This window comes from Silurus meridionalis, chromosome 17 (genome assembly GCF_014805685.1).
Source record: "Silurus meridionalis isolate SWU-2019-XX chromosome 17, ASM1480568v1, whole genome shotgun sequence".
NCBI classification, from domain to species: Eukaryota; Metazoa; Chordata; class Actinopteri; order Siluriformes; family Siluridae; genus Silurus; species Silurus meridionalis.
The window spans coordinates 15,510,940-15,531,355 of NC_060900.1; the positions used below are offsets into that span (position 1 = coordinate 15,510,940).

Genomic DNA, 20,416 nt, shown 5'->3' on the forward strand with positions numbered 1-20,416 from the left:
CAAAAGAGAAAACTGTCCGAATATTATTAATAATAGCATTATCTTTAAAAATATTTGACATTTCATTGTAGACTTATTTAAATTGGATGAAAACCAAACATGTTTCCAATTTCAGAGTATGTTTGTCATATTTTCGAGGGATAACTTACACCTGTACTCCGATGTGAAACTGCAGAGCGCATACAGAATATATGTAAAAGCCAGTAATGTAAATTAATGAATTGTTACACCGCACAAGCCTAATTATAACTTTTTTTAATTCTTTGAAAACAGTTGAAATTATGCTGCTAAGTTTAAACCACTTGCTTTCCGACGCAAGGAGGCATATCGCTTTTCAGGACATTGTTAATGATTCCTAAATGATATGTAAATCTCCCAGCTCTCTGCATGAGCATGCTTATTTTCGTCTTGTGTGTTTTGCTGCATTGTTTCTTTTGGGCCTTTTTCCCTATAGAAACATTTGTCATCATTTTGACCATTTTCACAACCCAGACAAACAAACATTATTATTGATTCCATGTGGTTAAAAACATACATTTTTAGAAACGCACGCTATGGACTGCCGGAACACAAGCGAATGCCATTTTTGGCTTTGAGACATGCACGAGCTACAATCCAGCAGCGATTCCAAATGTATTCGAGGTGGGAATTATGCCAGTCTTAGATTGAAACTGTTTCTATTTTCGAAGGAATAAATGAAGTTCCTGAAAATAAATGATTCAATTCAATTGAACTGTTCACTGCTGCCCATCAAAACAACCCCCCACACACATAACTGCATCTCAACAGACCACAGTAAAGCCAAAGTAACTCACAAGCCTCCATTGAAACATCAGCACTGTTTTTTTCACCAAACAACCTCCTCTTCCCACACACACACATACATAGGCTCCTGACAATAATGAAAAAAAACCCCCCAAAAAAACAAAGTAAACAGTGGGTTCTGTATTTGTCTAGCCTTGCAGAAATAAATGTTTCCCTGACTTTCCCCTGTCAGGGCTTTGAATGTTTTGAGTCCAAACAGTTGAGACGTGAAGCTCAGCAAGGTATGCGCTCAGTCATTTTCACTGGGGAGGCACGGCCCTCGGCTGCCGTTCGAAACTCACATTTCAGTTGCACTTTGGCACATGATACGTTTAAATGGACCGTGCAGTTCATCACAGAAACGCTCTTTGTTGTTTGTCTCCATCTCTGGCAATATCGCTCATCTGTGGAAAAATCGCACTCCTCAAACAGTGCGCTCAATCAAGAATCTACTGACTGAGTAAAATCCTCCATAATTCAGACCTTTGGAGCTAAATGTTTGGACAAGGCAGTCATTTTGAATTTCATAGTGGTGGGTGCAGTAAACCAGTATGCCAACACAGGTGCACACGTCTGAGCTCCTGTTCCAAATGTTTCTCTAAGCCCTGTGTCAGTCCACTGAATCCACTGTATGGGTGTAAGAGCAAGCAAACTTGCACAACTCGTATTTGCATTTACACAGTTCCAGAGTGGCAGCTTACTGGATTTGAACTCGCTACCTTCCGATCCAAAGTTTAATGTCTTAACCATTGAGCAACCACTTACAATAGGAACTGAACACTAGAATACTAGAGCACCAGTATGTAGTGACATTTTGATATATTTAGCAAATAATGTTTTGACATAAGGATGATTGTTGCTGCTCAAGTTATATATATAAAAAATCGCACTTTTGAATTGATTCATGGATATTGTAAAGCATATTAAGGTGGCTTAATCCTTTAAACTAGGGGTGTAACGGTACACAAAATTCACTGTTCGGTACGTACCTCGGTTTTTAAGTCACGGTTCAGATCAATTTCGGTACAGTCAGGGGAAAGAAAAGCAAAATATACAACTGCCTCTTCATTTTAACATAATTTATTATTTAAAAAAAATTAATTAAATTAATGCAATACACTTTTTTATGATGTAAATTAAATTGAGTAATCGATTAAATTGGCACAAATTAAATTGATTAAATTAAATAAATGGGGAAAAAAATTATACAAATTTGTTAGCCCCCATTTGGGTAATATTTATGATATAGTATAAATATTATAATAATAAATCTATAAATATTACAATAATAATATAAATATTTATTTATTCATTCAATTTATTTATTCATAAATGAATTTATTCCTTTCATCCTTCATTCATTCATTCATTCATTCATTCACTCCCTTGATATGTGGAAATGCCAGAAATGGCAAAAATTCTTGAAGCTGCACATAAAACGCAAAAGAATCCATATCGTAAAAAATGTTGGCGATGACAGGAACAAAATCTGAGTTTTCACGTATGCGTGGTACAAATGTGGTTGGATTATGTAGCCATGAGGCGGAGGCTAAACAAACTTGCTGTCCACCACTTAATATCTTCCCTGAGGGAATTTAGATTTTACCTGTTAAACGTTACGCAGGTAAAACAAGGATTGCATTCGGTACACATTTGCACTGTACCGTAAGTCCTATACCGAAATCAGTCAGTACAAATACGTGTACCGTTACACCCCTACCGTTAAATGTTTGGTAGCTCTGTTATAGCACTTCAACGCATCTGAATTTCCTTCTCCGGTTTATTTGGTTTGTGTACTTGACCAAAAAAGCCATCTCATACACATGCACAGTGTGAAACTACAGGGCTGGAGATTGATTTCTCCTTGTGTGACTGCAGCTGGACATTGTTCAGGTGTGAAAGCCTGGTGGAGGAAGTGCAGTTTAGTCTGAGGCCCAGCTGTGCTGCATATCAACTGGCAGGAGATTACACACACACACACACACACACACACACACACACACACAATTGTAGAAAACTTACTTTCAGTGATGGCTCTGGCTTGGTGTCACCCATTTCTCAGTGGTTTGCTTTGGAGACTGAACAAATGCTTACCTTTACATGTCCATTGTGTGGGGAGAGGAAGAGAAGGAGGAGACTATATGGTCTAAATTCCTTCTTCTAATTCTTTTAAAAAGCCTCTTATGAGCATTTCTTTAATTAGGTGAAAGATGGAAGCTGAAATCTGAGCTGCTGTAGTTTGCACAGATGTATTGCTGGCCTAGAGAGAAGTAAAGCTATGTATAATGAAGAGAGAGAGAGAGAAGGAATATGGCAGGGGGGATTTGTCAAGGCGGTTTGGGGAGGGTCTTACCTGATACTCCAAAGATTTAATTAGACCAAGGGATTGTGAAAGGCAGGAATATTTCTTCAGCAGCTTAAAGAGAGAGAGACAGCGACAGAGCGAGGAGAGAGACAGAGAGAGTGACTGTGAGCTTGAGGCCAAGTAAGAGGGGCCCGTAGATTTTCGTCCTCTCTTCCTCCTAGACTAAATTGTTTAAATTCTATACCCTTCATTTCATTTGTTTGCTTCTGCTTTCTTTCTTTCTTTTTACTCCTCTTTTTTTTAAGAGCGAGGTAAAGAGGCCCCTGTCCCTTTGTGATTCATCTTTTTCCCAAGTCCTCTACTCCACATTCCTTCCCACTTTGCTTTAGCCTATGTTTGCTTGTACTCTGCTTACCCCTTCTAAAAAAGAAAAGAAAACTCTCCCTCTTTTCATCCCCCTCTTTTCCATGCCTTTGAATTAACCAACTAATTATGTCTCCAGCTTTTCTGTCCTGCTCTCTTAAAAGACTAGCCCTCTTTGGAGACTTTCAGAAGGTAAAACTAGTTTTTGAGCTTAATGATTATTTCCTGTTTATGAGTATGTGGTGAAGGGTGTGTGGGGGTTCCTTGGTGTGTGTTCTGTAACATAATACATATGTTTTTTACAAATTATTTACGGTCATACATGTATAAGAGGTTTACTGTAGAGTTTCCTCCATGTTAAACACTTGTCTGTGTGTTTCTGTAGGTATTTCTTTGCTGTATTGGCCATCCTGACCGTGTTGGGGGTCCTGAATGGCCTGGTGCTGCTCCCGGTCTTATTGTCCTACTTCGGCCCTTATCCTGAGGTAAGAGGATTTCTCAGGTCAATCCATCCATCCTGTGTGGCACCAGCATATACTCTGCATACACCTATGCAGAGACATGCTCCACACACCGAGCTCCTTTCTGACCTGAACCCACTTCAGCCTTTTCCTATCTATAGCAGTGATCAAGACGTTTGATTGAGGAGGAAAAAATAATACTTATAGTTATAATGGTCTCAGTCAACTTGGTGATTTGGTGATGTTTCACAACATGCTAGTGCAAGGGGGGATTCCGGACCCCAAGATGCGTCCAGCGGGACCGCAAAGCCTTTTCACACAATGAAATAAATATATGCCAAACGCTATTTTTTAATATAATCTCATTTATATCAGGCAGATCAAGACACGATGCTCAGTGTTGCTATGATCAGACATGCAGTGAAGCGAGCACAGAGCGATGCGCAAACAGATGAAACTTTCACTGAGTGAAAAACAATGGCATTCTCAACAAAAAAAGAGTTTTTCAAGAAGAATGGATGGAAAAATGCGCATTTATTCTTCCTGCATCAAAAGGGTATGAGGCCTGTACGTGTCTCATTTGCTCGGAGTTGCGGTTGTCAAAAGTAGAAACATTAAACACCATTAGAAAACTAAACATAGACACCTTGAAGAAACTCAGCAGTCAACAACGAGCATATTAGTGTTCACTGAGAATACAGTGGATTTTAGGAAAACATAATAAGCCCTTTACAGATTTTATTTGGACTTAAAGGAACTGTACAAATGAACAGATAAAGCGTTTCTTGCACTTTTTCATTTTTCCAACATTGGCACTTTGCCTGTTTGTGTTTCTGAATGATAATGCTGATGATATTTTTACCAATGCAACATGAAGCATAGAAGCGAGCAACGTTAAACATTAGATACATTTAGTTATGTAGAGACAATAAGTGTGACGTTGTGATATGAGATTTCTGTTTTGTTTTTTAACCAGTGAGGCATGCGTTCATTACTTATGATCTGTAATCTCAGTTCAGCAGAAACAAAATCACTTTAGCTTTTTCTTTTATTTATTCATTTATAATGTGTCCAATAAAAATGTCCACACTCATTTCTTTAGTCTGGCAAAAAACAGCAATTCAGGTTTTTTTAGGTATATAATTGTCCGGACGTCAGCTGGCGAGGAGGATTCATTTACTGAACCTTAAGCAATTTTAGTTGAAGACCCCTGTGCTAGTGGATATCTGTCTGTACACACAGTCGGTTATGTGCGGTGTTGTTACTAGTCACACAACACTGAGAGAAGTAAAAGATGCTTAATGTTTTTTCTTGTTGTTGTTGTTTGTGTGTGTTAAGGTGTCTCCGGTGGACGGACGTAGCCGATTGCCAACTCCAACTCCAACTCCAGAACGTTATCCTCCAGTGGTACACTTCACCATGCAGCCCAACCACACCACCACTTCAACAACTGGAACTGGCTCAGACTCGTCAGACTCAGAATACAGCTCCAACTCCACGGCCTCGGGCGTCAGCCAGGAGCTCAAGCACAACAACCTCCAGGCCAGTAGGGGGAGAGGCCCTAGATCCGAATGTGATAACATGCAGATTAACATCGGGCCCGAAATAAATGTTAATCATACAGAGCAAAGCAGTTCATCTTCTCACCCAGTAAGAGAAAGGACATTCTTTTTAAAGTGCAATATAATATTCTTTAGGCCTCATGTCTTGTATTTAACAGCATTAAAATGTGCAATTAAAATAGCTTTTGTATACCATATTTAATGTTTGTAAAAATTGTTTGCAGGCTGGGAGAAATGATTCCAAGCATCAGAATCAGCAGCAGCCACCACATTATCGCTCCACTCACCCTCCTCACACTCAGAATGCAGGACCTCCGCTTTCTCGTCGACACATTGGCCGGGAACCCAAGCGGGATGTTGGGCCCAGACAGGCTCCTCCCCCTCAGAGGCGGCGCACGGACGCATTTGAAAGTGCCGGCCCATATGGGCCCAGAGAACATTCGGCGGCCCGCCAGCCTCACTCCCATAACACTTACTCTCACTCCATGCACCCCGGCTCAGGCCCTGCCTTCTGCCAGCCCATCACTACTGTGACTGCATCAGCCTCGGTTACAGTGGCTGTGCATCCAGGCGTCCCTGGCCAGAGCGCCCCCTACCCCTGCTACCCTTCCAGTGACAGCTACCGCACTTCAGAGGGAGCTTACGCTCATGACTCGCACTTCCCTGACCCGCATGTCCCCTTCACAGAGCAGCGCTATAGTGCAGACTCCACAGTGGAGGGCCTCGAGCTGCAGGATTTAGAGGTCACTTCTCACACTGAGCACCACACGAGTGCCTCCAGCTGAGGTGAGCTTATGTAGTACTGTAATATTTCTGCACAGCTATCCCAGTAAAGGGAGATTTTAATGACAATAAACCACGACAATGATACCAAACTATATTATTTATATTATTTCTCTGAAATAAATTACAGTGACAAAAAAATTTGCAGGATTTTCTTATCTTTATTTAGCAAATTAAAGCATTTATTTAAACTTGGTCTTCAAATTTATACTACAAACATTGCTGCATACTCTTCCAATTATAAAAACCCATTGTCTGTCTACGGCATCTACAGCATACAGTGATGGACAGTAACGAAGTAAATGTATTTATGAGCAGATAAAAACTTAACCGGTCAATCGCATAGCAAGCCACCAATCAGGGAAGAGCGCACGCTGTTTTAAACTTGTTATGATTGGCGCTTAGTGGTATCTACCGCCATCATACATTTCAGCATCAGTTCAACAGCAAGCAGAACATTTAGAGAGGAATAAATGATGGAAGAATCTCCTGACTCGAACTTGATACAACACCTGTGGCTTTATTTGCACGATTCTTTTTTTTTAAGTAGCTGAAAAGAAGCTTAATAGATTGGTGTCCTGAGAGTAACAGAGTTTTTTCACATAAACTATAGGAATAGGAACATTATAGCCATAATACATCATAATACTTTGGATACATTTGAATGCAAATACTTGTGTAGTTTTACTCAAGTGAAAGTTTAAAGGGAGCACTTTAACTGGAGTCATATTTTACCTACTGTGTCTCTACTTTCACTCAAATACATGGTTTATGTACTTAATCTGCCATGGATATATGGTTGGTATTTATAAGATAATGCTGGTTGTATGCCTGAGACAGTGTTGATTATGAATAACTATTGCATTTACACACAGCACCCCAAAACATCCTTTATTTCCCTAAACAAATAACCAAAAAAAGTCTTAAATACTCTAAAGTTAGACTTTTTTTTTTAGACTGCATACAAATAGTCTCCAGGCAAAAGCTGGACATGACCTGACTTATGGACACTGTTATTACATATTTGATATTTGCCATGATATTTGAGTACTAAAGCTGCAAATGCGTCTGAACTCTGACAATCCCGTACAAAGTGCCGCACAACCAGATGGCAGTATAATAAATGTCATTTATATATTTCCTCTCTAAACTTGTCACTGTAAAAATAAAAAAAGAGGGAAAAAAAGACATGGAGTTCCTATTTCCAGCATTAACACTGCTTTGCTCTTTCTCTTGCAGTGGCTAAAATGTTGAAGCACAACTGGCCAAAGATGGACATGCGCTTTTTGAAGTGAAGGAGACACGGTGCTGCAGAGCGAGGGCACTTGGCGGTGCTTCACTCTGTTACTGTATAGCTCTAATATACACCTACCTTAGATAAATCTATAAATATTTAAAAAATGTGTACACATGTAAATACAGGTGAAAGTAGCTATAATTGGACCTGGCTCAGTGTCATCAGACTGGGCAGCGTGTGGATGGGTGTGTGTGTGTGTGTGTGTGTGTGTGTGTGGGTGGTTACTGTCCCTCCATTCATGTGTGTATCTGTGACACGAGGAAGCTTTGACACACTTTTCAGCATCCACATGTTGCTGCTTGAGATGATGTTGTAATGTACCTGTATAATTCTATGCAATTTTATTTTATTATAAGAGTGAGCCAGTATGTACGTGTATATGTGTGTGTGTGTGTATATATATATATATACATACATACATATACATATATATTATGTATGAGAGTATGTGTGTGTGTGTGTGTGTGTGTGTGTGTGTGTGTGCACCCTAAACAAGCATGTTGATCCATTTCAGGGCCTACAAACTGCATCCTTTCAGCCGGCGTATTCAAAAACAAATAACCAAGTCCTCATTTGGATTTTTTTTTCACGTCTCAGAAAGTACCCGTGCATTTCTACAGGGATTTTTTGTAAACGATAATAATATATTAGTTAATATATTAACTGTAATAACTGTGTAGTCTTTATTTTATGGACATATTATCAGACCTCATAACACGGAAATCAGGTCCTTGAATGCATCACTGTGTGGGAACTGCGACCCGACACCGTGTGTTTGTGTGGGCGTGCACGTGCACGATTGTGTGTTTTGTGTGTATTGAAGTAGAATGTAATGTTTTATACAAATAACTCGCTTATCACAAACCTGTGGTAGATGGTATAAAAACGAAAAACAGGAAAAAAAACGAAACATTCGCTGTTAATCGGTAAGGCACGCCATGCGTGAGAATTTCGAAATGAAGAACGCGTAACGAGCATTTGCATGCGGCTCTGCTGTGCTCCACACGGGGAACGTTCCTCTGTCCTTCCGACTCGCTTTCAGCCGGTTGACTGTAAAAAAAATTACAGTAAATAACAATAATAAAATGGCCATTTAGTGCGAAGCCTTGCTTGCGCTCGAGGCTCAGAACTGAAATACTTACTGTTGAAACAATAATAAAGTTGCTTAACAGTACAGGTGCAGTTGTCTACTGACTTGCAGTGGTACTGTACACTCTGTAGCATTCTCTCCTCTCTTTTTTTTACAATAGAATGGCATTATATTTTGTTTAGTTTTTTATATTCAAGCTAATACAGCTCACACTAATACAGCTAAACCTCACATGGTGGAACCAGCTGTAGCTTCTCCGACAGCACAGTGACGTTCGCTCACATTATAACATTTTTGATAAGCTATGTCGATGAGCAGCATGCGGGGTTTGACCACTAAATGGCCGAACTTGACAAGCTTTTTCTGTGTTTTTTTTTTTTTTTTTTTTGTGGTCCATCGTCCACCGTCTCTGGCCCCAGTTTAGCACGAGCGGCCTCTCTCCTCTGACCTCAGCTCATGAAACTCTACAACACGATGCCATGACACTAATTGGAAGTTCCTCCTCGACCGCCAAATGGCGCATACAAGCGCTTCTAGGGTCAAAGGTCACGGAGCCAATTCACTCTGGGTCTGGTGTGTGTTATGGGTATACTATGTGTGTGTGTGTGTGTTTGCGCGCGTGTATGGTTTTTCCTTCGGCCAAAACACCCCTCCCCTCCCTTGTACGACTTCCTGTTAGACACGTACGTCAGTCTCCACTTTCTTTGTTCTTCCCGTTCTGGCCTTCCGTCTAGCGCTTGTGTGTGCTGCGTGTTTTGTGTTCTCCTGAAATGTCACATTGGCAGAAACCGGAGAGAATCATTGGCTGGCAACTATTGTTATTCAGTTTTTGTATTGTATTTTTTTTTTTCTTTTTTTTTTTTGCAATATTTATATTTTTGTATTATAAGATATTGTGTTTAATAATGGTCGTAATGCCAGTTGTTAACAATGCAGGGATTTTTATGTCTGTCTAAAAACACTATTATAATTTTGTGTGTCAGTGCGTGTATGTGTGTGCTCTTTTATTAAAGGATTTTGATGTGTATAAAGTGCTTACTAATGTTAAATAGGTAAAAGAGTATATAACATTTTCAGTACAGATTCTTCACAGCTCTTAGAGGATTTTAAAAGGAAAATGATTTTTTGTTTTGTTTTGTTTTTTGTTTTGTTTTTTTACTACAAACTGCCATTTTTTTTTTCCTCGGCCGGTGTGGATGTATGTTGTTTTCAGTTACAAAGATAAATGTATGCCATATAATTTATTTATATGAAAATTTATTTTTGTAGTGTACATAGTAGTTGTCAAGCTATTTGACAGAAGTATATTTTTAAAGAGTTTATATGTAATGCTACCATTGTGTTTCTTTTTTTTATTTTTTATTTTTATTTTGTGAGAACATAACAGAGACATTGAGTCAGTAAGGTGCACACTTTCATTGCTAACTTGTTCTCAGACAGCTAAAGTGCCCTTTTACAGTGTTACCATAGAACAGAGTGAGTGAACTCTGATCAAACTGTGCTCGGGTTTTGTGAAAAGCTAGCCATGAAAGTAGAATTTAAAAAAGATGTACTAGCTCTCTAAATAATAATGTTCAAACACTGATAGAATTCTAACAAATAAAAATATTATAACTTATTTGTCTCTTTCTTTTGTTTTAAATGAATAAAACATGTTGTACTGTTGTTACTTGGCATGGAGTCTGTCATGTGACCAACAGCGTTCATATCAGTTATAAAAAGATACTGCATTTATTTTTTCATGCAAAGCAACTGTATATGAGGTTAAGAAATCACCCACTGTCTATATATACATATAAAGTGCAACCTCGACCTCTTACGAGTAACAAACAATCGCGAGGTCCTTCTCTTCTGTAGTCCGGAAGAAGTAGCATCCATGATATCCAAAAAGACATACAAATTTATATTTGTCCGACCACAGAACAGTTTTCCACAGAGATTTAACCAGCATTTGTAAATCTTCTTCTTTTGGCTTTTCTCATTAGATGTCGCCACAGCAAATCATCTGCCTTTTTTAACCCAACCATCTGCATTCCCTCACCACATCCATAAACCACCTCCTTGGTCTTTCTTTTCCTCCTTCCTGGTGGCTCCATCCTCAGCATTCTCCTACCGATATACCCCATGTCCCTTCTCTGCACATGTCCAAACCATCTCAATCTCGCCTCCCTCACCGTGTCTCCAAAACGTCCTACATGCACTGTCCCTCTAATAAACTCATTTCTAATCATGTCCATTCTCGGCACTCCCAACGAAAACCTCAACATCTTCAGCTCTGCTACCTCCAGCTCCACCTCCTGTCTTTTACTCAATTCCACTGACTCTAAATTATACATCGCAGGTCTCACCACAGTCCTATAAACTTTCCCTTTCACTCTTGCAGATACTCTTCTCTCACAAATCACTCCTGTCACTCTTCTACACCCACTCTTTTCTTTACTTCTCTAACACTCCATTACTTTGCACTGTTGACCCCAGGTACCTGAACTCCTCCACCTTTTCCATCTCTTCTCTCTACAACCGCACCACTCCACTGCCCTCCTTCTTATTCACACACATGTACTCTCTCTTACTCCTACTGACTTTTATTCCCCTTCTTTTCAGCATGTACCTCCACCTCTCCAGGCTCTTCTCAACCTGCTCCCTACTCTCACCACAAATCACAATATCATCCGCAACCATCATAGTCCACGGGGACTCCTGTCTGACCTCATCCGTCAACCTGTCTATCATCACTGCAAACAGGAAAGGGCTCAGAGCCGATTCTTGTTGTAGTCCAACCTCCACCTTAACCCAATCTGTCGTTCCTACTGCACACTTCACTGCTGTCACACTGTCCTCATACATGTCCTGCACCACCCTCACATACTTCTCTGACACATCTGACTTCCTCATACAATACCACAACTCCTCCTTTCTCTAAATCCACTAACACACAATGCAACTCCTTCTGACCTTCTCTATACTTCTCCATCAACATTCTCAAAGCACATAATGCATCTGTGGTGCTCTTCCTCGGCATGAAACCATACTGTTGCTCACAGATGGTCACCTCTTCTTACAGTCTGGCTTTTACTACTCTTTCCCATAACTTAATGGTGTAACTGATCAACTTAATTCCCCTGTAGTTACTGCAGGACTGCACATCTCCACTCCTTCTATATTCCTCAGGCATCCTCTCACCTTCCAGAATCTTGTTAAACAATCTGGTTAAACACTCCAAAATCTCAAAATCCCTAATGGCTGGATTGATGATATCATGTACTGTAAAAGAGATATTCAACTGTTTTGCAATTTTGGTTTGAGGAACATTATCCAGACAGATTAAACATTTTTAGACAGTTTTCACAGGTTGGTGAAGCTCTGCCTACCTTTACTTTTGAGAGACACTATTTATCCACAATCATTTTACTGACCTGTTGTCAATTACATTGAAACATGTTATGTTTTCTATCTTCTCATGTAAATTAATGTTGGGATTTATGAGATTTGCAAATCATTGCATTCTATTTTTATTTACATTTTACATGGTGTCCCAACTTTTTTGTCATTGGGTTTAAACATATTTTTGGAACAAATGTTCATATATTAATCAAAGAACTCGGGTTCATGATTTACCACTGGTTTAGGATTATCCATGTAATTAATAAAGATGACTTTTGACTTGAGTACTCAGACAAATGTTATAGATGTCGCAAAAACAGCTGCTTTGCAAAAGTGAGGGTCCGGCGGCACTATCTTGCTTTGCACTGGCTGACATCTGGCCACAGATCCGAGCTCTCCTGTTCTAACAGCGGGCTTTTTCCTTCTGCTGTATGATTCTGATTGACAGTTTTATAGACTGCAAGGAAATTGGTTGTAGTTACAATACAGCTGGTGTGCTCAAAGTAATGAAAAGGGGCACATGGCCTCGGCAAAAAAAAAAAAAAAACGGAGTGATGGAAACTGATTCGGGCTGACCCCCAGTAACTCGACTGCAAGGGTGGTGGCCATTTATTATTCATGCACCGGCATGGCTGAGCTTCTTTCTACCTATTGCGTACGGCGATTCTCTGGACTGATTTGCTTGGCTAATGGCCTGTGGGTCTGTGTCATTTCATTTTATAGCATTTGAGAGGCATTCAATATGGTTGGGCAGCCAATCAGCACAGACAGGTCATGTGACGTGAAGTCGATTAAGGAAATTTCCAAAATTTGATGTAGAACTGAGTTGATGGCCAAAATAGAGACTCTGTGTTTGGAGCTGTGTGATAGTAATACTGTCTCTTATAATGCCCTAAAAATGTAAAATATACTATATAGACAAAAGAATGAGGACACATGACGTTTACAGCCATATGCGGTTCTTCCCCAAACTGTTCTCCCAATGATGGCACACAATCGTATTGGATGTTGAGACCCAAACCTGTTCCAGCATGACAATGTCTCTGTACACAAAGACAGCTATAGAGCTCCGACTTTAACCATATTGGACACCTTTGTAAGCAATTGGAACGCTGACTGCACCTCAGGCCTCCTCACCCAACATGGCTTGTGGCTGATTGAGCACAAATCTCAACAATCACACTCCAAAATCTAGATGAACATCTTCCCAGAAGAGTAAAGGTTATGAATGCAAATTTTGATTATATATAATAATAAAAAAACATAAATAAATAAATAAATAAATAAATAAATAAATAAAAACAAATGCTAGAAATGCTAATCAGCCTACAACATATGTCTTTGGACTGGGGGAGGAAACCAGAGTACCTAGAGAAAACCCCTTAAGCACAAGGAGAACATGCAAACCCCCAATTCTGGAAGTGTGAAGTAAACATGCTAAACATTAAATTTCCCTTCATTTGGACCACTGGCACTAAAAATAAAGAGCAATATCCACTGTCTGTCTTGTTCAGTGCACTACTGAAGAAAGAAAAAAAGAAAAAAGAAAAAAACAGACCAAGATGTACAGACCTTTGTTACTAGTTACATGCAGGTTTCTGAACTTTCTACTAATAGCTTTAGGTTTATATCTATACGTTGTTCCCATGTGATGTAGACGAAGGCAGATAGTGAGATATTGTGAGATATAGTGAGATAGTGCACATATAACACTTAGACAAAGAAAAAAACGCAAAGAAACAAAAAAAGGGTGAGCTGAGAAAAAAAATAAGAACAGTGACGACAACCATAGGAGATAAATGTGAAAACCTGAGTATGGTATGAGGTGAGTCTTTATACATGTACTGTAGGTCAAATAGCATGGTGTAGTACTTTTTAAAATCTCAATAATTTATTGACCAGTTAATTTAAGCAATATGGAAGCTGGAAAAGTAAGGATGAAGTAAAATGAAACACTCCAATATTTAATTTTGTATACTGTATAGATAATTGATTTTAGTTTAATTGTGTAAATACTGTCTAGTTGACCTACACAAAAGCTATTTATTGTAATACATTTTTGTTACTGGTGTATTTATTAGAAATACAGGTAGTCTCTGAATTACGATCTTTCAACTCAGGATTTTTCAAACTTACGATGGCGATAGCGATACAACAAAATTGGAAAAATATTAACATTTTTGTTTAGCAGGCAAACATTGCAGCATATATGTGGTACGATACGTTTGGGACGCTGACACGCTCCAGTCAACAGAGTTTAAGTGTCTCTGTGGTTTTTAGAAGCCCAGTTTTAGCTTTTGTTGCCAGACACTGAAACAGAATGCATCCATCTTCGTCCTCCTCTCATGAACAGGTTCTCATCTACGTGTCTGCTGCCACATATTAGGTGGTTCAAAAGAGACTATTGGTGCCAACTGGTGGTATTCTGACCATGTGCTTCTGTGATTTCATCATGGACAGCAAGTTAGAACAAAGAGCAAACGTCAAATTCGTTATGAAACTGGGCAAATCTGCCACAGAGACAGTTGACATGACTTACATTTGACATACAGCGATGCTGCAATAAGTCATTTGAAGTGTTTCGAGGGGCACGCATGTTCCAAGAGTGGAAGAACATTGCTGGAAGATGACAAGAGATCAGGAAAACCTTCAACGATCTCAACATTCCACATGATCTCACTTCCGCACCCACCCTACTTGCCAGATTTGTTTTCTGCAGTCTTCGCCCTCTACCAGAAGATGAAGATTCAGCTCAAAGGTCGCTTTTTTGACACCATTGTGGAGATCCATCACAAAGCGACGAAGGTGCTTGACACTTCTCGAAAAGAAGACTTCCAGGACACATTCCAGAAGAGGCAGGACCGCTGGGAGCGCTGTATTGCTGTGCAAGTGGACTATTTTGAAGGTGACAGCGTGTAAACGTAGATAAATACAGAGCGAGTCTAGAAATATTTTCATACCACCTTGTATATATGTATTGTAAAGTTTATACAATACGGTAGTGTAAAAGCTCTGTTTTGCTAAATTATGCACTGTAATTTGTTAAATTATTACGAATTACATGTATACTACCCTATACTGATCAATCAAGATATTTTATAAGTTACGATGTCATCATTAGAACGCATCTCTATTATAAGTTGGGGACTACCTGTACTTAAATACCCATTGCTAATTATTTGCTCAACACATTTGATTAGTTTTGTCAGTTCCAGCACCAGTTATGTAATTTGTTGTGTTTTTATTAGATGTTTCAATACTGCTAAAAGCTAAGATAAAAAGTATTATTATTATTATTATTTTTTATCTGTTAATAAATAATGTTATGCATACAAGTTGTCAAGAATTGACACATACACTGGGTCAGATGATGCTTGTATAAACAATGCTATCCAGCTGGCTAGTGTTCTGACAACTTCAATACGTGGAGAGCTCAGGAACATCAGTGTCGCACTGCAAACCTTTGCTAATTTTCTTTAATAAAAGGTCAATCATTTAAAACTAAAAACGGAGAATCAGTTTTTGCACAAGACAGCTGCAGCAGAATGAGCTCCCTCTTCCCAGCCTCCCAGCACGAAGCTGGGAACCATTAATGAAGGAATTCAGAGGCCCTGAAATCACACATCTCATCACTCAGACAGAGAGAGAGAGAGAGAGAGAGAGAGAGAGAGAGAGAGAGAGAAAGAGAGGTGTTTATTTTTCAGCTCGGGGAACTGTGCTCCAGCTGTTAGGCAATGGCAGGCTCAGATTTGAATAGGAACACCCAGAGGAGTATTAGAGCCACCACCGACCTTAAGCCAGGAGTTAAGTCAAATCTGACGCTGCATGAATGTTTTAAAGTCGCTCTCCTTCTGTGCCAGAAAGTGATGGTATGACATGCATCCTCTGCATCCACTGCTTTAAGAGACGTATATAATGTTTCACGGACAAAGAGCCATTGTTAGTAGTGCATGATGCATTAGTAGTAGATGAAGTGTTCACTGGCACATAAAGAAGCAGACAAGCAATCATGTAATTTGCTGTGTTTCTGGCATGACCTGTGTGGAACTACCAAGAGACACTTTGAGTAGTTCAGTTTTACAGTCAGTATTTCCTTAATGGCCGTAACTGTAATTGTTTTCCAAATGAAATAAGAATCGAGCTCACCTACCACACAGGCCTGAAGGGCATTCGAGTTACTTAAAGGGGTGAGTCAGGACTCACTTCTTCCTTGGCAAAAGACAAATGAGCTTACAAACTGCAGATTCACATATGTATCCGCGATGCCTAGCTATTTGTGGTGTTCTGTGAAATGTGAAATCTCTTTCTTCAAAGGTGCCGTGTTCATGGTGAAACCTCGCTAGCATGATGTTATAACAAGGGCCGAATCTTTTGGCCTGCACAGGTATACAAGCAAGACGCCTGAGCAACACGAGAATAATTACACTGACTGATGCTGTTTACTTTGATTTCCCTTCGCATCATTTATTTTGCTGCGACCAAACCGTTATTTACATTTCGGCTCCAGTGATTGTGGATCACAAGCCAAGGGTAAGGTTTCTCGTAATGCTTACACAGAGCTTACTCAGCCTGCTGAAACTGTTTTTCTCTTTCTCCTCGCCTTCAGAGCCCAACCACATACCAAGATTTCCCCCTCCCCTTTTTTCCTGAACGCTCTGCACATGTTTCCATGCGAGTGATGTAAATGTGTTTATTGCGAAGATGACAAACCAGAGCTGGAGTGCAGTGTTTTCATTCTTTTTTTTTTTATCTTTTCCTTGAGCTTCTCTTGAGTTATTATAACTCCTACAGTGCACTAAGCCTTCCCTCAATTTTTATTTAAACTATAGACTGTTTGTCCTTGCCAGCAAACACGCAACATCCTATGGAAACATATACGTCATCTTAAGAGAGAGCGTGAGAGAGAGGGAGAGAGAAAGAGAGGGAAACGTTAAACACTTTCATGTGTATTTGGAGAGCTTGGGTGAACACAGTATTCTGCTAATCGAAATAAAATTACAGCATCTGATTTCACACAGGCTCGAGGGGGGAAAAAATAAAGCTTTCTATAATAGAGTGGGAGCCCCAAGTCCGGCCCCTGGTCAATCAACCAGGAAGAACGCCCTTCTAACTCCAACTACCCCTCTACCAACCACCTCATCTCAGAGTGAAGGAGGAAGACAGATGAGGAGAGGCCCCATGTTTGTAAACAGTTTGGAATTTGCTAATGCCCGACCCATCCACAAATGGTGGGTTGATTTTCTTCCGGCATCATAGTATATTGATTCTGGCAAAGGGAAAGCCTTTAAATGAAGAACAGGTGAAGAGGATCTCACACTGTGAGTCTACAACAAGTGATCATCCATCTCACTATCTTTCGCTTTAAATCTCCTTCCCTCTGACTAGTCTTCCAACCAGTCATCAAATACAGAATACACAACAAGATTTCAGCCAGTGAGTTCCAATTGTATAAAATTGGCGGTATTATTTCTAATCAGATGCACAGTGTGTTATTTATTAGCAAAGTCCCAATGAATCATTTTACAATAATCGTGGTGAAAAAACTGGAATTTCATAAGGTACAGCAACAGTTTAGAGATATAACAGAAAATGTAATCAAGGAGACTCAAGAGGATACCAAGAATCTATGTGCAATAATAAAGAGATAATCGCAAGGCTAAAAATGGGCGAAGTGAATATCCAAGTCATACACAAACCAATCACTGGTCAACACAGCCCAAATCACGATTACATTACATGCTTGGGTATCTCCAGCTCAGGAACGTGTGTGACCATCAGAGGACAGTCCCTCTCATTGTTTGCAGTACAGGCATTTGTAGAGGATATTCAATCAGGACCAGGTTTTAGCTCCAGGATCATATCATCAATCCATACCCAATGTACAGGTGCTACAAATCAGGATTTAAGTATAATGGTATCAGGAAGAGATTTTGCTTAAGTATTTTAACTTGCATATGGCAAAGAATCAGCTTTATTATTTGGAGCATATCGATAAGGCAAAGTGGAACTAAACTTTGACAAATGGAAGGCGGTGGCTCGGAGTTTAAGGCTCTGGATTATCTAACAGAACGTCCTACATCACTGTGATATGGGAAGAAAGATTTTCTCTGTGCTGTGAAGTACATGTGACAAGTTTAAAGCACGAAATGTGCACCCACCTAGCTTGACAAACATTTTCTGACTTTAAAATTACTTAGGCTTAGGCTTTGGCGTTTTTAAATCCAAGTGACGGTCTTTGTTTTTTGTGTTTTGGAAATGGATATCAGGGTTGCTATTAAATCTTCAAAGTTTCAAGATGTGTTTATGAATATTTTCTGCTATGTCAATGTCTCTGATATGGACCAAGTTATGTGCAAAAAGCATTTTAAGTGAAAATCCAAGCACCTCTTACCTGTTCAAAGGCTGCCAGCACTGGAGGTAGAAGGTGCCTGTTCTTCACAATATAAAGGTCTCAGTAATCAATACATGTACAAAACTTGCCTGGCTTCCCCCTCACTTAAGTGTATTCTTTCATGGTTATGTAATGCTGCCACAACAAATTTATATCAGTTTATTAGTCTACCAAGTCCATGCAAAGAAGTTGGTGCTCTAGAAAGAGAGATAAATCTGGACCTATTTAAACATTGACAGTGTAATAAATTCAGCAGTCTACAATACACTATATTGGAGTATAAATTAAATAATAAACATAACAGGCTTACAGTATTTTGTTGGTTAATTACATTAAGATCAGGCAAACTGTGTACCAGTGTAGAAAAAAACAACACTTTTAGGTGTAGAAATGCATACACCAAACACAAAGACTGATTTGAAAATACAGTAGGCTCCTAATGAGATACAGTATTATTATTTTCTGGATTGTGGAAAGTAGATATGCGCACATAGTATATACAGTATGTGCGCATATCTACTTTCCACCACCCAGAAGTCAGTTGGAGGCCCAGTGATAGGAGCATTGAGCTGTGTTTTCTCTCTCTCTCTCTCTCTCTCTCTCTCTCTCTCTCTCTCTCTCTCTCTCTCTGTCTTTCACCACAGTGGTTTGGCTAGACGTGACCACACATAGGCCAAGGGCAGGAAGCGGCAGCCATAATAGTCTCCTGCCGGAGGTGAACAGAAAGTAATTACTGGGAAATCAGACTAAATCGTTGTACCTGCGCTGAGCCAGCACTGTGGGTTAAACACACCCTTATTTTTACTCAGCCATACATGTCATTTACCCAGTATTAACGTGCAATGTACAATTAAAACAAAACGGGCCAATGGTATATGAGCATGAGCCACAGTGGGTTAAGACGCCAGGGTATGCATTCGATGAGCAAGGAAAAGGCGTGAATGCGGGGTCTCAAATACTCCTATATAATCTATCTGAATCCTTGCACTAATTGAATCCACATGTGTGTCAAACGCTCAGTCATTTACAAAATGAATGCGTGCGGCCCAGAAAAAGAAGCCATAACTGCCACAATAAGGGTGTTGCCTCTCAAGGGTGTCCCTGCATGCTTGGAGAAAGTGATACTGACATCTTTCTCTGATTTTACCCAGTTCAAGTGAATTTAAAACTTGTCTATGAAGCTCAAATGATAAACCAAACAACAATGTGGTTTATTAATTGTGCACTCTTGATTTAACATGCAATACCATTTCTTAGAAAAGAAATATGGACAAAAATCAATAGATTTAGAGCCCAATCTGGATAAACCTATTCCCTTGCTAAAATGGTACTGTTTAAGGAGCTATGGTTCTATTCATTTTAGACAAACGCAATTACACACTGTGTTTCTATTCATCTATAGCATGCAAAACAAGTCAGCTTCTGTTATCACTATTTTGAGTACATGTTTTCTTTGTAAAATAATTTTATTTGTTAAAAAAAATTATTTAACAAAGAAAAACATGTACTCATAATAGTACTCATAATAGTAATCTATCTATCTATCTATCTATCTATCTATCTATCTATCTATCTATCTATCTATCTATCTATCTATCTATCTATCTATCTATCTATCTATCTATCTGTCTGTCTGTCTGTCTGTCTGTCTATCCATCCATCCATCCATCCATCCATCCATCCATCCATCCATCCATCCTTCCAGTTCTGGTAGATATTAAAATGCATTTCGTTGCTGTATACCTGTACTATGCAATGACAAAGTTCTATCTATCTATCTATCTATCTATCTATCTATCTATCTATCTATCTATCTATCTTCTATCTATCTATCTATCTATCTATCTATCTATCTATCTATCTATCTATCTATCTATCTATCTATCTATCTATCTATCTATCTATCTATCTATCTATCTATCTATCTATAACCTAAATTTAATATTCTAGTATGCAACAGGGAAGTTGTAGAATTC

General features: G+C 39.3%; 1 protein-coding gene across 3 annotated transcripts in view; it reads left to right on the forward strand.

The window, feature by feature from the left end:
• ptch1 (patched 1) overlaps positions 1 to 10,283 on the forward strand; it is a 48,829-nt gene extending 38,546 nt beyond the window's left edge. For all 3 annotated transcript variants that reach the window (XM_046871168.1, XM_046871170.1, XM_046871169.1), the window contains exons 21-24: positions 3,858 to 3,957; positions 5,272 to 5,583; positions 5,720 to 6,281; positions 7,518 to 10,283. In XM_046871168.1, coding sequence (XP_046727124.1) covers positions 3,858 to 3,957; positions 5,272 to 5,583; positions 5,720 to 6,280 — 973 coding nt within the window. In that variant the 3' untranslated portion in view covers position 6,281; positions 7,518 to 10,283. The remainder of the gene's footprint in view (positions 1 to 3,857; positions 3,958 to 5,271; positions 5,584 to 5,719; positions 6,282 to 7,517) is intronic.
• The last annotated feature ends 10,133 nt before the right edge of the window (positions 10,284 to 20,416 follow it).